The 17,423-nt window shown below is 39.6% G+C and overlaps 1 protein-coding gene across 1 annotated transcript in view; it reads right to left on the bottom strand.

Annotated features, from left to right (window-relative positions):
- Positions 1–17,423, bottom strand: part of ryr2a (ryanodine receptor 2a (cardiac)) — a 195,588-nt gene that overhangs the window by 128,661 nt on the left and 49,504 nt on the right. The window contains exons 4-10 of the mRNA XM_046068849.1: positions 13,584–13,658; positions 13,286–13,364; positions 11,671–11,783; positions 8,314–8,413; positions 6,461–6,557; positions 5,064–5,138; positions 1,779–1,935 (exon numbers count right to left, since the gene is read on the bottom strand). Of these exons, the coding sequence (XP_045924805.1) occupies positions 1,779–1,935; positions 5,064–5,138; positions 6,461–6,557; positions 8,314–8,413; positions 11,671–11,783; positions 13,286–13,364; positions 13,584–13,658 (696 nt within the window). The remainder of the gene's footprint in view (positions 1–1,778; positions 1,936–5,063; positions 5,139–6,460; positions 6,558–8,313; positions 8,414–11,670; positions 11,784–13,285; positions 13,365–13,583; positions 13,659–17,423) is intronic.

Genomic DNA, 17,423 nt, shown 5'->3' with positions numbered 1-17,423 from the left:
TTGTCAATAACAAATTTAATTAATTAATTAATTTTAAAATTTGTAAAGGTCCTTTTGTGAAGGCCCGCCTGTAGAAGTAACTTTAGCTGCCGACTAACACTGCACCGACAGCTAACGTTGATTCTGCACACAGATAAACTAAGGTGCTCTGTTCACTTCGTTCTTGCTGTTTGAGGCAGAAAAGTTTCACGGGCATCGTGAGGTATTGTATTTTTTATGTAATTTGACTAAAAACCTTTCACTTGAACTAGGATTATTACAGTAGCTTAATAAAAAACGTAGTGTACCTTAAAATAATTATCACATTGGTAAAACAGGTTTATTACTTATTCCTGTGAATTATAGCCTACTTATCAGCCCTTTTTAAAACAATCATTTAAATCAGAACAGTATTTGAATTAGAATTAGATTTAATAGCAAACCTATTGTATGATCTAAATAACTGGAAATACATGTAATAATGTCAGTGTCAGTATAAAATAAATAATATTCCTGACATCAAGGTAAAGAGTGAAGAAGAAATGGCCCTATATAGATTTCAGGCAAAGGTATGCAATGTTAATGTGAAGGTAAATGCTGCTCTGTCATGGTTATTATGGGCCAACAGAATCAACACATCTTTTTAGATTTATGATTATACATATAGTCAATCAAAATCCAAATATATCTCAGATTCAAAATGCAATATATAAAATCATTATCACAATATTGCCTATACACGCACACACACACACACACACACACAGCAGTCTCTGGGAGTGTCTCCCTCTTATTTTCTCATAGCAGCCAGCCTTGGCAGCAGCTGCAGCACTACAGCAGGTCAGACATAGTGAACCAGTCCCAAATACTGTCAGCAATATTTGCATCTTGTCATGGTCACATATTTGTTTAATTATCTAATATATATCCTTTGTTTGTTATAATAAATCTAGTCACAGATCACCTCCAGTAGTATCAGCAGCAACAACAGCAGCAGCATCACCAGCAACCCCTCAACAGCAACTGTTCCCTGTAAGTTATGTCAGCCCACCATGTTTTAAAGCTAGATCTGGGTATTTCCTGTGTTTCTTTTTCAAAACTGTCACAGCATTTGTTGATGTATCGATACAGAAGCATCTGTATACGCATATAATCAAGGAATACATAACAATATATTTCTGTATTGATATTTTGAGAACAGCCCTATTTAAATCCTTGTTCCATGTGTCCCTTTTATGCTTTGAGCACCTGCCCTTCCAAAGGTCTCTGTACGGCCCTGTATAACAGTGTAAATTTGCTGTCCCCTCAAAATAACACATCACACAGCCATTAATGTATAAACCACTGGCAGCAAAAGTGAGGTGAAAATGTGTAAGTCTAATGTCTAAGTTTAAACTATGGCCATTTTAACTTTGTTTAAGCCTGTTTTGTTTTTACTTTATTGGTTTAATGTTAATAGTTCTGATCTTCCGGTCTTGTTATTTTGGCATATTTAGATGATGACTGATGTTAACACTATAACTCCTTGCAACCTTTTATGAAAAATGATGTTTGATTGCACTTGACCTTGTGAAGTATGTACCAGGATAATCTACTCGGACATGTGAGCAAAGTCAGAAATTTTCATTTCATTATGGCCTTCCCAGATAATAATAATGATGCATTTTGTTTGTCAGATCCTTTCAAGTCACGGACTTTACAAAACCAAGTAATACAGGAAAGAGAGGTCAAAAAGTACATTAAGTATACAGAATATGAACACATTACAAATAGTGTTGTGGATGTTGTTGCCTCTGTACCTTGGAAGACCTGAAGCAGAAGGCTGTAGACTTGACATCAGCTTTCTCTTTGTCCATCAGCAGCAGTGATTTGTCTTCTATGAGACTAAGATACTTCCCTGTCGTCACATGTCTCAGTCGGAACGGCTGACCCCAGCGAATATGACTCCCACTCCACCTTGACAAAACACAGTCAGAGACATGAATACCAACCACACACAACATGAACAATAAAAAAAACAAAATATACAAACTAGGCAGGATTAAGTCCAATCCTAACTGAAATGATAAGTGACTTTAAGCCTTATTTCCACTGCATAGTACCAGCTCGACTTGCCTCGCCTTTTATTGGTTTTCGATTGTGGAAAAGTTGTACTTGTACCTGCTACCAGGTACTTTTGTCCGTATCACCTCCGTCGAGGTTCCAAGTTACAGTTTCCGTATGGAATTTATTCATCACTAAGTCTCCTTCTGAGAAGTTTTGAGGTGACAAATCAGCTGTGTAGATTTCAAATATTGACAGTTTTACGAGAAGTGATGGCGGAACAAAAATATGCTTGAATATTTTCGGAGTTGAGGAGCTCAGCAAGTGGCTGCGGGGGAAGCCTGCGGGAGGAGCGGGAGGAGCGTGCGAGGCCAGCCAGCCGCCCGCTCACAGAGCCTTCTGATCCCGCCGTCACACAGACCGCTGAAGCAACAACGGCAGAGGAAAACACAGCTGGAAGGTTTTCATACCACTTATCTGTCTTTACATTCTGAGCAATGTTGAAACGCTTTAACTTAAAAAAGAGAAAGCTGTGTGGATCGCTGATGTGTGTGTAGCATTGAAAATTATGTCACGGCAGTTGTGTGTTGTGTTGCTATGACGACCAGCTACATGGAGGGGTACTCTCTCTGGGTACTATCTGCAATGGAAAATGGAGGATGGTGGGCCGAGTCGAGGCGGGTTGAGCTGGTGGCAAATTTTAAGTGGCAATTTTACCTCATCTTAAGCTGATGATACATGGAGCAACTTTTAGGGCAATGTTGCTGTCAGTGGTAATGAGTAACGATTACTACCGTTATCCCCTTCTCCCGCCACTCCGCCACCCTCCCTGCACCGCCGCTATCCGTTCAAAACATAGTTGGACTTTCCACCAGCAAGATTGCCCAGCAACATTGCTCAAAAAGTTGCCCCGTGTATCATCAGCTTTACAGAAGGGCCCTATTGCCAAAATGTAATTTGAACACCTTTATTAATTCTGTTTAGGTTTCTAAATGCATTTGCGTAGCAAAGCTGGGGCAGGGTAGTGATAAAGAATAGGAGTTCTGTTGGTAAATGACCTGATGGATAATTAATGGCAACAAAAATACATACACAAAACACAGCTCATTTACTGTATGCCCAGGGGCCCTGGATGTTAGCCATAACAACTTTTTGGTGATAATAGGCTAGGTCAATGTTGTGTGTACAGCTCGGTCTGCTGCCTGCAGTGGCCAAAGATAAATAATGCATTTAAAATGATAAATATAAAATATGTTGCAGGAGCTAAATTAGAAGCCTGAAGGGTCATACACATTTACTCCAGCACACGGTCCTGTGCAGTCAGGTCACAGAAAAGCTTCATTTCAGCTTGGTTAAGATGTTTCCCCAAGATGTGTGTGTGTGTGTGTGTGTGTCTCCCCCTGCCTCCCTTATTTTTCATTTCAGTCAGTGGGTTCTTAGGGTGGATATTGTAATTACACACAGGTACAATTGATATCACTCATATTAGCTGGATTCTGTTTAGGAAGGTCAGTTCCAAGGCCATTCCCTACACTTGCTAACTGTCAAGGCTGACTAGGACACTTAAATGAAACAGGTCCCGACATGATGAACAGCCAAATGTTAGAAAAGTCAGAAAACTGAAATCTAGGTACATAGAAGATATAATCACTTTGAAAATTGAAGGTTAGTAATTTCAGATCAGCATTTAACCTGTATTTACTCAAAATCTGAGGATAACTATCAATAAAAAAAAGTCTACACTTCTACCCCAAGTGCTCCAATAAAGGCTGTTAGTGTGTTCTGCGGACTGTCAAGAAGAACTGTTTTTAGGAAAAGACAGAAGTCCTGATAATCCATAGGGGGGAAGAAGCCTTTTCTGTTTCACTCCCTTTTGTCCTGTTTACAGGTATGCTGCGTGTATTTTCTTTTGTTTGGTTAGGTAAGCTAGTGGGTAAAATTCAATTAGATTTTGTTTGTTGTTTTGGACCTGCTCTCCCTACGTTTATGTTTTACCCTAATTAATGAATAAATTAATTCAGTTTGGACTGCATCAGCTGTGGCACTGGTCATCCTTGGGAGTGGGGAAAGAGAAAAGTCATGTTTCACGCTCCACTCAGGTTTCCCAGGCCGGGCATAACACTCCGTTGTATTGGGTTAGAAATGAGTATCCCCAAACCAGTGCAAATAAAACAAATCGGGAAATCTACTTTTTTCCTAAATTTCCACTCAGTCAAGATATGGTTAGCCTAGCTTAGCATAAAGACACGGGGGAAATGTCAAACATGGCACTGCTAACAAATACCTAGAAACAGCTCTAAAGCTCCCTTAGTACCACCTTGTATCCTATTTCTTTATTTATATACAGAGAGAAATGAAATAACAATTCAAATGGTAAAAGAATGCAATTTAAAGTGTGAGCAGTTCAGACAAAATATACTTCTGAAACTGGGGAATTAAAGGGCTAGTTCTCTCTGCAATTGGGGTGGATAAATTCTCAAATAAGAGCCATAATTTTAGTATGTATAACAAAAGATTTCAGTTTAATTTTTTATTTTGGTGACCTGACTTCTTCGTTTGTTGTGCCTCTGTGCTGCAGCCATATTAGTCAACATGCAAGCATATCTACCTAAACTGGACAAGTTTTGCCACCTTTAATGTACAGCATTCTCGTGGAGGCTTAATATGTAAATAGTATACTGAAATACACTGAAAACTTCAGTGTATCATTGTTAGTTGCATCTTGCCTAATCAGTGATGGTGACATGCTGGTTAGAAGAATATGGCAACCATTCAGTCAACTTGGTTACCAACCTGGAAACCATGTCTCAAACTGATACTGCTGTTACTTAGCAACTCACACACTCAGTAAAAGTTGTAGTATTTTTAACATATACCACTCTGTTACCCGCAGTACAGTAAGTGCTACCAATCCATGCTAGGCTCTTTACACTATGAGTAATCCTCAGACTGTGTGGAAGTGCATGTGTGCTGATATATACATGTGAATCGACTTGTCTGTTGTATGTGTGCAGAGTACGTGTCGCGTATATTGCACTTACACGACCCGAAGTGTCTCAAGTCTCCACAGGGACCTGGCATGACTGGACACTGCTCCCCCCTCATAGTGCACTGTCCTGCGTGTAAAGATTTAACAGTCAGACCTTCAAACTATTTACATATCCACTTTCCCTACATAACATTGTGCATTCCATTCCACTTCTTCCACAGCAAATCCAGTTGCTTTTGATGCACAGTACACCTAGATATGCCACCTGAATGACTCAGTCACAAACCTCAGTGGACAGTCAGGAGGCGAACACAGTCACTCTCACCAGCATTGTTTAACAACATGGCTGTCCCCTTTGGGAACATTTTAAAACTATAATTATTCATTGTCCTCCCTGTCTCAGTCACAGCAGAGTACTCCGTCTGTAGTGGGAGTTGCTACTTTCTCTTACTGCAGCCTATCCTTATAAAAGAAGTTGAATAATGTCCGTCCACTACGTCAAGTTGAAGTCAAGTCAAGTCAAGTACACGAACATGCCGAAGGTAAAACTTTGTGCATTGTGACTTTGACATTTATATAAAACTCTACAAGAAAAAATTTTTGAATATTGAAGCTGAAATATTTTATCTAGCTTTTATCTAATAGTTACAGTATATGTCTTACAGACACCACAAACACCACTGCTGTGCTTCCTTCAACTAAGTGGTGTCATGTAAGTACCTACTTCTAGTAACTACCAGAAGTAACTACCAACGCAATCATACTGTCATGTTCATAAGCTGTAGACATGGGGCTCTGTCTCATGTCTACTATCCATCACACATAATGAAAAAGCAGAATCAGCATCATTGGCTTCCACGTGACTAGTAAAATTCAATCCTGTGCATATAGCTTTTCCCTCTTGCCAACACTGTTTGCTGCCGCAGCTCTCTCCACCGCCTTAACCTCTGCCTATTGTGTTGAAGTTCCAGATCCATTCATTTTCTATGCTTGAGACAAGTGATCCTAGGCTTTTATTAGTCTTAGCATTACTTTTAAGGAAGGTGAACACTTGATTTGTCAGATCTCTCTTGAAGCCTCATGTTACATTCGACTAAAAAAAGGAATGTGGATGTTAGGAAGGCATCTGTTCACATCCAGGATCACAGATGTTAGACTTTGTGAAGGCAGGTAGTCCAAAGAGACAAAGACTAAGTCAAACTTGCTTTATGATTATGTTATCTGCTGCTACTGATTTTCAATCATTTTCAAACCAGAAGTCATCTGTCAACATACTGTAAAAAATAAATAAATAATTTTAAAAAAAGAAAAAAAAATAGTATGGTATAATTTCACAATTTAGCTGATTTAGGCTTATAGCTGTCAGATAAAAGCTACACATACAACTAGATGGGATGACATGTTTTACTATCATAAATGAGTCCAGTTGTAACTATCAGTACACATTACCTCCTCTGCTCATCCCCATGCTCCCCAGATGGAACAGTTAGACACTCGTCCATGTGACCGTGAAGGAGGCGCAGGACGTCCCCTCCTATCAGGTAACCTGCAGACAAGATCAGAAAGGGAGAAAATGGGTGAGAGAATGACAGAGAAAAAAGGAGGGAAGACAAACCTCAGAGTTATCTTTGATCAGGACATGTCCTTTAACTCCCACATAAAAAAAATTTCAAGGACCAACTATTTTCCACCTAGATAATATTGCTGTGCTAAAATGATGCAGAAAAACTAGTCCACACATTTGTAATTTCTAGGCTGCCTGAGTAAGTCCCTTAAGACTCTCGAGCTGATCCAGAATGCTGCTGCACACGTACTGACCAGGAAAAGAGATCATCTTTCTCCTGTATTAGCTTCTCTGCACTGGCTCCCTGTAAAATCCAGAATTCAAATCCTTCTCCTTACCTACATAGCCTTTAATGGTCAGGCACCATCTCATCTTCAACAGCTCATAGTACCTTATTACCCCACTAGAACACTGCTCTCCCAGAATGCAGGGTTACTTGTGGTTCCTAGTCTCCAAAAGTAGAATGGGAGCCAGAGCGTTCAGCTATTATGCTCCCCTCCTGTGGAATCATCCATCGTCAACCGCTTATCCTGCGTACAGGGTCGCGGGGGGCTGGAGCTAATCCCAGCTTACATTGGGTGAAACCCTGGGGTACACCCTGGACAGGTCGCCGGTCGCAGGGCAACACATACACAAACAACCACTCACACCTAGGGACAATTTTGGAGACACCAATTAACCTACCCTGCATGTCTTTGGATGGTGGGAGGAAGCCAGAGCACCCAGAGAGAACCCACGCGGACACGGGGAGAACATGCAAACTCCACACAGAAAGGCCGGGGCAGCCGGGGTTTGAAACCACGACCTTCTGCTGTGAGGGAACAGTGCTAACCACTGCACCACTGTGCCGCCGAGGCAGATACCATCTCCACTTTTTATTTTTTTAACCCATCCTGCTAAGCAGCCTGGTGTACAGTATGAGGAGTGGGATTCCATGTTGTGCCAGATTTTGCTTTAACAAGAGAAAATATACTCCTTTGTCTTCTTTATTATATTGTATTATGTATTAATTTGTCACTGGGCAGACAGGGGGCAGAAATGGGGATGGGGGGCAAAAACATCACACAAACAGACACCACAGAGAAAGGACAGCACATGCAAGAGAACGGGACAACAGGAAGCAATAGAGGAAAACACCAACTAGACTGCTGAGAGAATTCCCATGATGCACTGAGCTCCTCTCTCCTCCTCTCCATCTGTATGCATTCTTATCCCATTAATACATGTTGCTAACTCGACTTCTTCCCTCTCCTGTAGTTTTGTGCTCTCTCATCCCTCTCCTCTCCTTCTGTTTGTTCTGCAGGTGTTGCCTAGCTCCAGAGCTGTAGAGTCTGGATCTATAGATGCAAGCCACCCACTTACTGCCCCCCATGTTCCTACTCGACACCTACTGCTACTATTATAATTATTATTAGTATTATTATTATTGGTGTCTTTTTTGATACTTTGATTCATTTGTATTGGTATTTGCAGTAAAACTCATACCATTACTGTTATTTGCATCTCTTTGAGGAACTTGCGTTGGACTACTGTGTGTCCTCTTTCCTCCTGCTCCCCCTCAAAACTCAATATGAAGATGAAAGAAACAGCTTTATTTTTTGGCTGTGCTGTTGATGTACACTAGTGAACACAGAAGTGTGAAGATAAGATAGCACAAAGCACAATATAAGCACCAAGCAAGAAAGAAAGAGTTATGGGTGGAAAAAAGAGAGACACAAAGAAACATAAACAGGTGTACCTTGTGCTACTTCACTGCCAGAACAGATGGGAGCCACACTCCACAGTGTCTGCTGGAACGCTGCATCTACATGGAGACTGCCATTTCCATAGGACAGATGCTGCAGGAAGAGAGACATAAGAGCCAAATGAAAACCACCAGACTGAAATACACAACACCACCAACACAATGATTCCTACCTGCATGTTCCAGAACTGTAGTACTGTATTTAGCAATTCTGAAGGGCAGGCATGGTCTATAACCATCGAGAGTGCTCCCATGCATCAGACCACGCTATTGGTCTTCAGTCCTTAGCCTATGTCAATTTTTAATTACATAGTCCAATTTCACAAATTTGTCTCAAGGGGCTTTACAGTTTGTACAGCATACTACACCCTCTGTCCTGAGACCCTAGATTTGGATAAGATGCAGATCATGAAATCAAGCCTACACATGGATTGAAGTTGCAGAATGTGGCTAATTTTATAAGTATGTTTAGAACGTTAGATGGTTGCTATAGTACCATGATCAGGAGAACTTGTATATAGTGTCTATGTCAAAACTACATTTGTAATATTAAGAATTGTGGCATTCATTATATAATGTAGTTCAATTCAATTTTATTTAAATAGCTCCAGTTCATTACAGAAGTTATCTCATTGTACTTTTCATCTAGAACAGCTCTGGGACATACTCATTGTAATATCTGTAGTGTACAAACAGTGTGGATTTGTGCATTTTATATTAAATAACTTTGGACTACTCCAAATTCTTTCTCTCTCCCTGGGAGAAAGAAAAGGAGGGGGTTATCTCACCCTCAACAGATGGCTTGAAGAGACCCCAAAGGAGGGGGGTTGAAAGGTTGCTTTCCCTAAGTGCTATTTCTGGGCAGTTGATCGTAAAACTGGCCACCTTTGGCAGCAGCCGAGATAAGCCTCGGTGCCTGACTGTTAAAATGACAAAGAAACACTCACCAGCGATTAGCGGAACTCTTCGTAAGAGAGGGCAGGAAACCCTAAACTGCCCCCCACACACATAACCATGGCAACTGACCTTCCTCTTTGTTTAACTATCTCACATCAAAGGATATTCTCCTCTTTACGCCCAGGCGTGAGAAACTCCAGGACACCAGAGGCACAGCCCTGAACTTCTTTGTGTAAAGAAAGAGTACTGTGTCCTCAAAAGTCAAAGCATTACCTGGTTTAATTAAATCTTTTAGTTACTTGACTAGGTCTCTCCACTCCATTTGAGTAGTTATGTTACCATGTTGGTGTTATTTGTTGTTGAAAAGAATCTAAATAAGTTAATTTTGCAGTGTTTTAATTTTCAGCAAGGATCCCTGACCTTTATTCATTTTATGTTGTAACCAATGCCTTGCTCCCAATACTTTATGACACTTCCTTTAGAAATGATGATAAAGAAATGTCATCCTATACTACTCGAGCAATTTTCAAGCTCAAATTTAAGGTTAAATAACTAAATACCCCAGCTCCTGAGCAAGAGATTGTTTTAGGTGAATCAAAGCTATCCTCATGTTACCCGAGCTCACCCAAGTGGACAAAATAAGTATTACATGCCATCGTCTGAAATGCCGTTTAATGTATAAATGTCACTCTGTATTTACCTGTCCATAATCTAATGCCATCCGTGTATCTTGCTTATATTCTCTAAGAACGTGTAACAGCCAATATATCCAGAAAGCTAGTTAAGTTCCTCTCATGTGATGTGATTCCTATGAAATGCTAACCTTTTAAGGTCTAACTATTGACAATTGTTTTCCTTTTCATCAAGTGCTTAAAACTAAGAACGGTACAACCGTTTGACAACTAAGGTTTGAATGTGGGAAGATATTTGATTACAATACGCGCAAATAGATTTTTTTGATTAGACATATTAAAGTTAAAGAAAAGTGTGAGGCCGTTAACACCAACCCAGCTGGGAGAAACGACATGCAGTAAGACCAAAACCCTGCATTCTGTGATCAGTGATGTTCAATAGTCTGTTAATCCATTATCTTTAGTCCTTAAACTCATAGCTTGCGTTCATTAGCTGCCCGTGTGAATCAAATTCTCCCACAATAGAACCCACATTCTCATTGTTTAGCCATTGTTATTTCATTGATGTATATGTAACCGCATTCATATTCAACTTAGTTAGTTAATAAATCTCACCGTAATCAATGGAATTGTGTGTGTATTGCCTATCTCCAAGTCCCTGCCATGAGAATTTGCCCCTTCGATATGAGACTAACTGACTGATTTAAGATAATTGAGCGATTGTTAACTAATTGAATAATTATCTAATTATTAGCCAAACTCAGGGAATCCTGAGACCCTGGGAGAACGGAATCTGGGGTGGTGCCCCACGAGAGATTTATGAATTAATATTTTCTGAATATTAAAATTAATAATTTGGTATTAATTCTCATAAATTTATTAGATCAAAAGTAGTCATGCTACATATTCAACAATTCCCAAAACCTTGAGCAGAACCTAGACTCAGGATGGGCGGCCAACTGCATCGATATATACATACAGTACATAGTAGTGCTGGACGATATGGCCAAAAATTTTATCACGATAAAAATATTCATATCTTTCGATATTGATAATTATCACAATCAAGTATCAAATAGTTTTTTCTTTTGAGTTTAAAGGCTGATTTTTGCTCCTGAGTGAAAGTTGAAGAAACCTGATGGTTAATTGTGGTTTAAACTTTTCTTTATGGTCAACACCTGAGGCCAAACAGTGGATCACTTCACAAATCTGAGACAGAACATTCAAAATATTTATGATAAAATCACTGTCAACAAATATCTTTAGTAAAATTAAGTAAAACCTTTTGCAGTCCTTTTTCCTCAACAGAATAAACATCTTAATAAGAAAAAGTCCTAATTCATGTATGATTCAAGTGAATAAAATCAAACATTTATTGAACATTTGTTATGTAAATGTAAATGCTCCGTACTTGTATAGCGCCTTTCTAGTCTTTTCGACCACTCAAAGCGCTTTTACAGTACATCTGCATTCACCAGTCATACACATTCATACACTGAGCCTAAGTGCTCAAACGGAAACTAACATTCACACACATTCATACACTGGCGGAACAGCCGCCAGGGGCAAATCGGGGTTCAGTATCTTGCCCAAGGACACTTCGACACGCAACCAGGGGGGGACAGGGATTGAACCGCCGACCTTCCGATTAACGGCCAACCCGCTCTACCTCCTGAGCCACAGCAGCTGAGTTATATTGTTATTATAGAGAGGAATAACACAGTGAAAGAAAATAACAAGGAAAGAAATAAAGGAACAAAGTGAAAGTGCAGATTTGAGCCCCCTCTCCTCACACATGATCCCACACAGAGCTGCTACTGACCAGATATCTTTCAGAGGAGACGCTGACCAGGATGAGATCGTCTCCGACTCTAACCTTCTCTCCCTCTGAACGCTGCTTCGATGCTGGATGGATGGTCCACCAGCATGCCTCGCCTACATGCACACACAAAATAAGAACACACACGCCAAGCAAACATCAGCTGAAAAGTATGGATGTTTAAATTGGACTTAATTATTTGTAACTCACAGAGGACAATTTTCTACAAATATCCACAAACATGTACAGGTGCGTCTCAAAAAATGTTATGTTTATGTTGTGGAAAAGTTAATGTTTTTCCGTAATTTAATTCAAAAAGTGAAACTTGTTACAGATTCATTACACATAAAGTGAAAAATTTCAAGCCTTTTGTTTTTGTTTTAATCTTGATCAGCTTACAGTTCATGGAAATCACATCTCTCAATATCTAGATCATATCTCAAAATATTATAGAATTTTAGAATAAGGAATTTATAATACAGAAATGTCGTCCTGAGAAGAGCTCTAATCAGCTAATTTACTCAAACACCTGCAAAGGTTTCCTGAGCCTTTTGTCTGTCAGTGTGGTTCAGTGAAATTCAAATGAACTTTTCCACAATATTGAAATTTTTTATTGTATGTATATTTTATTTATTGATGTATTTAAATTTTTGTTGTGTAAAATCATATTCACAAGAATAAGGAGCAATTTGTACATCTGAAACAGGTTTTGTTGTCTCCTATGGATGAAGATGATGCTAGGTAGTGGTAATCCCATCAACCCACATGAGGGGATGTCCCCACCTGCCAGCGTAGCTAGTAAATTGTCTCTCATATTTGTGGATTTTTTCTACAGATTTCAACGGTACACATTGGACAAATAAATAGTCACAAATGGAACGTGGCCTACAAATTGACAAGAAACAATGTGCAAAACCCATTTCACATGTACAAATCACTCACTTTTTTTGCAGAGATTATTTTACACAACATAAATGTAAACATACATGTTTGTGGATAGTGGAAAATGTGTGGATTGTGGTACACATTTGTGGATTGTTCTATAAAGCCCAATAAAAACTTCCATACAAAGCAGAAACGTGACCTTGACTCACATAGCAAGTCCTGTATTACTACCTAGTGTATCACCTCAGCCTGCGGACCATTTTGTTAGCCTAGATTTGTTTTGCAGCTGTTCTGCTTGTACTGTAATTTGCATCATTTTTACAGAAGCAGGTCAAGAACAAGAGCAAACAGTGCATTTGCAGTGGCTTATTGTTCTGACTTTGTTCTAAAGTGAAAACCACTGCAGAGAAGCAGCAAGTCCAGTCCAGAGATTTATTCCAAAAGGGGCAGCTTCAGATACCAACCTGGACCAGGATGAAGCCAACTCAATCACTGTAATCACGCTAATGCAAACCTGGGCCCAATCTGCATTATTAGCTTTGTGGTTAAATCATTTTACAGTATACCACGCTGTCTTTATCATTTCCACCAGCTTGTTCAAACTCTTTAATTTGATTTTAGCAAAAAAATAGACTAAATAGACATATTTAGTGATGCCTTTGCCAACAGTTATTTATTTACACACCAGCAGACACAGAGCAAACACAATTAAAACTATGTGATAATGTCCCACCTGTGGTATCTTCCTGTAGTCCAACATCAAAAGCCAGTTTGTCTGTGGATGAGCGGGAGGTGGACAGACAGCACAGGTACTACAGAGAGAAACCCAATTCATTGGATCAATCCATCTGATAAACTACATCATCTCCCAACTAGAGTGAAGTAGTTCTACATCATCCTATTTGATGGGACTGATTTCTGTAGAGGCAGAATCTTCCTTCAATAATAATGGCAAGCCTATAGTTTTTGGTTATAGTTGTTATTGTGGTGTGTGTTGATTTGTGTGTGTGTGTATGCGCGCGCTCACTGACCATTCCACTGTAGGAGTGTCGCAGCAGGACAGCGTGACCGTACAGTAAGGTGCGATGACCGCCCCCCTGGGCCGTCTGACAGAGAGACATGGACAAAAGAGAGATAGAAAAATTAGCAGAGTTACAAAAGACAGAAAGTCACTGAGAGAGAGAGAGAGAGAGAGAGAGAGAGAGAGAGAGAGAGAGAGAGAGAGAGAGAGAAGGAGGAACAGCTAAACACATATCAATAAACAGTACAGACAGAAAGTCCAACAAAAAAGATGCAGACAGGAAGAGAGGGAGTGGCCAGCTCTATCATTTGCTTCTGCAATGCTTTATCTGTAAATTTAAAGGAAAAGCATGTTACCTGAGTCAAAATACTAAAAATCAAGTAAGTAAGCTAAACTGTAATGTCATCCACCCATCCCTTTATCAGACATTACAGGTACTCTGTGTAGAAGTTCAGATATCAATATAACAATATACAACCTAATATGAAATAATAATCCTGATCATGATTTGGCCTTCCAGAGTTAATTAAACCTAAACGGACAGAAACAGCTGCATTTTACTACGACACCCTGAACCAACCTGCAAAAGGATTGAAAATGTGTGTAAATCCTTTGAATTGTGATGCAGGCCTCATGTACAGCTATGTGCATAAATTGGCCATAATTTCACATGACGTTTGGTGTGTATACTAGACGTTTAACAGTAGGATATCATAAGATAGATAGAATAGAACAGTAGCATGTACAGATGTTTGTGCCAGTACGGCATCAGGTATTTCCATCTACTCATTAGGGGAGAAAGACGTTGTTTTCTGTAGTCTCTTCACAGAGTAACAACTAAGGTCCATACACCTCGACTGAATAGTGAATAACTAAAGACCAGTCTGAATTCTAAATCCATAACTCAGGAAGCTGCTGGAAGTGGGCCAACCGGACATCTGGTCTACCACAACAGATGTGCTAGGATGCCTGCTTAAGGCCTCTGTATGCTTGAAATTAAGTGCTTGTTGGATCACTTAGCAGAGTCTGAGTCTGACTCTTTTCACAGTCTCTGGTCCACAAACACATGTTGCATTAAAGTGCTTGTGGATAGCCGAGTGTCTGGCCATAAATGAAAATCTTACAAATCATCATACATATTTGCAAATCCTGTTTTTATTTGTAAATCATGTAACACACATTTGACTACAATGTTGAGACAAGATTTCTCTTCATAAATTTGCCATTAGACATAGTCAAACGATATGTCATGCACACTAGTTTGTTTGAAGTATACTGAGGCCTGAAATATCTGCGAAGTAGTTCCTGTAGTTGGCATTCTAAGATTGTCCTACAACACCCCAGCCACATACCTATTCAAGTAAAGTGAAGAGAGCCACTAAGGCTCTATAGAACCCAATTTTGCTACATTTTGGTCAGGCTACCAGAGGAAAGATAGGGTCATAGTATAGGATATTTAAAAGTGTGCAAGTTAAGTTGGATTAATGACAGTTTTCCTAAACCCACTGGTCAGCAGATCATAGTGTAGTTCACGTGCTACAGCTGCACCTTAAACACTTGTTTTAATTGAAGATATTTCACAGTTTGTCCAAAAGGCTTCTTCAATTCAAACTATTGTGGGGACTAGTTCTTTGAGGGAGAGGAGTTTGTTGTGTACACAGAGGAACTGCTAGCAAGACTTTATTTCCTAATGTTACTCCTACACAACAAACTCCTTTCTCCAACTCTGACTCCACAGGCATTTCTTGCAACAGCTTGCCTCTCACAAGACTTTAGAGCGAGAATTGTCCTTGAGCGAGACTTCTGTTTCTGGTTGAAAACAAAGGGTGTCACCAGGAGTTACTCATAGGGATCCTTTCCATGATGATGTCAGACACCTGGTGTAACACTCTGAGATGTCAGTGGCAAAAAGCAGCACTTTTTATGGACATCATTTTGGCGGGTGCAATTTCACCCAAGGAATACTTTGAATCCACTGCAGCAGGTTCACGACTGCTGACTGAAGCATCTATTGCACTAGTCACCAAAATATGTGAAAATAAGTTCCAGGTTAAAATTTACTCACCAGCTGACGCTTTTATCCAAAGCAACTTACAATTGCTATACAGTATGTCAGAGGTCACAGGCTTCTGGAGCAACTAGGGTTTAAGTGTCTTGCTCAGGGACACATTGGTAAATATTTGTAGTGGGAATCAAACCTGGGTCTCCCACACTAAAGGCATGTGTATTATCCACTGCACCATTGCTACCTCACCCCATGTTAAAAAATCCTAAATGATCCTTTAACATATAAAATATATTAAAGACTATGATTAGAGTTAATCTTTATTTTTCTTATTGTCAACCATTCTCATGCAAAAACCAACCCCACAAAACCACAGCGTGTATGTTCATGGTGATGAAGGCACAGGTGCAACAGTGAGGCTCACTGATGGGTTTTAATAGTTTCTGGACAACAATAGAGTTCTATAGCTCAGAGGAGGAGTTTTCAAAGTCTGACACAGTGGGTCCCCCTTCAATTCAATCCACTTCAATTTCAATCAATAGCTTTATATATATATATAGCACTTTTCAATACAGATAATAAAGTACCTTACGCTCAATGTAAAACAAATCAAGATAAACTGAGCTAAAAATAAGAATAGGACTCACACAGTGGTTTACGACAATATGATGCCTTTTTGTTATGGCTGCCAACAATTGTCTTATAGATGTGAAAATGCTTACAGATTTTGCAACTAGCAAAATATCAGACTTAATACATGCATTCAGTTTGTGTGCGTGTGTGTGTAGTGGATGTCTGTGTGTGCACATGCTTGTGAGTAAATGTGCCTGCCTCCATGTCAGCTTGTATCTTTTTCAATACAGAGGATCCACATTGATAAAGTCATATCTAAAATCTCCAACATCACCTCCAACAGGCTGACAGTAAATAGATAACAAAACCACGAGTGTGTGTATGGCACCTCCGGTCATACTGTTGATGCTGTAACTGTAATAACCAACAAGGATGTGACAACCATGACAAACACAGACAGCGAGTGGAGGCACACCTACCCATATTTGCACATCTACATGCTGTGTGGAAATGAGAGAGAGGAGGAAAATGTAAGTTGCCATAGTCATTTTACAGAAAATACATAAAAACACTATCTAACAGACTGTTAGATGAGGAGGTTATGAGAGTTTAGTGGTCTTGTACTTTAATTTCCCTCCATATACAGATTTGGTTTGATTTGGAAACCTATTTAATAATAAGATTCTTTTGCCATGTGTAGAGTAAAGATGAGAAATGTCTTTGACGATTAGACGCCACTGTGACATCATCCTGTTTTTTATATATATACAGTGGGGGAAATAAGTATTTGACCCCTTGCTGATTTTGCAGGTTTGCCCACTTACAAAGAATGCAACGATCTATAATTTTAATCATATGTACATTTTAACAGTGAAAGAAGGAATCCCAAAGAAAATTCCAGAAAATCACATCATATGAATTTATAAAAATTGATAACCATCTGATGAGGAAAAACAAGTATTTGACCCCCTACCAAACAGCAAGTATTCTGGCTCCTACAAGCCAGTTAGTCTTTTCTTTAAGACACAGCCCCAATCCCAACCAATTATCTACATCAAATACACCTGCCTCACCTCGTTACCTGTATAAAAGACACCTGTCAACACCCAAACAACCAGCATCCAACATCACCACCATGGGCAAGACCAAAGAGCTTTCTACGGACATCAGGGACAAGATTGTTGATCTGCACAAGGCTGGGATGGGCTACAAGAGAATCGGAAAGCAACTTGGAGAGAAAAGATCAACTGTCGGTGCAGTTATCAGGAAATG

Source organism: Micropterus dolomieu, linkage group LG14 (assembly GCF_021292245.1).
Source record: "Micropterus dolomieu isolate WLL.071019.BEF.003 ecotype Adirondacks linkage group LG14, ASM2129224v1, whole genome shotgun sequence".
Classification (NCBI taxonomy): domain Eukaryota; kingdom Metazoa; phylum Chordata; class Actinopteri; order Centrarchiformes; family Centrarchidae; genus Micropterus; species Micropterus dolomieu.
This window is presented reverse-complemented; position numbering and strand designations above follow the sequence as displayed.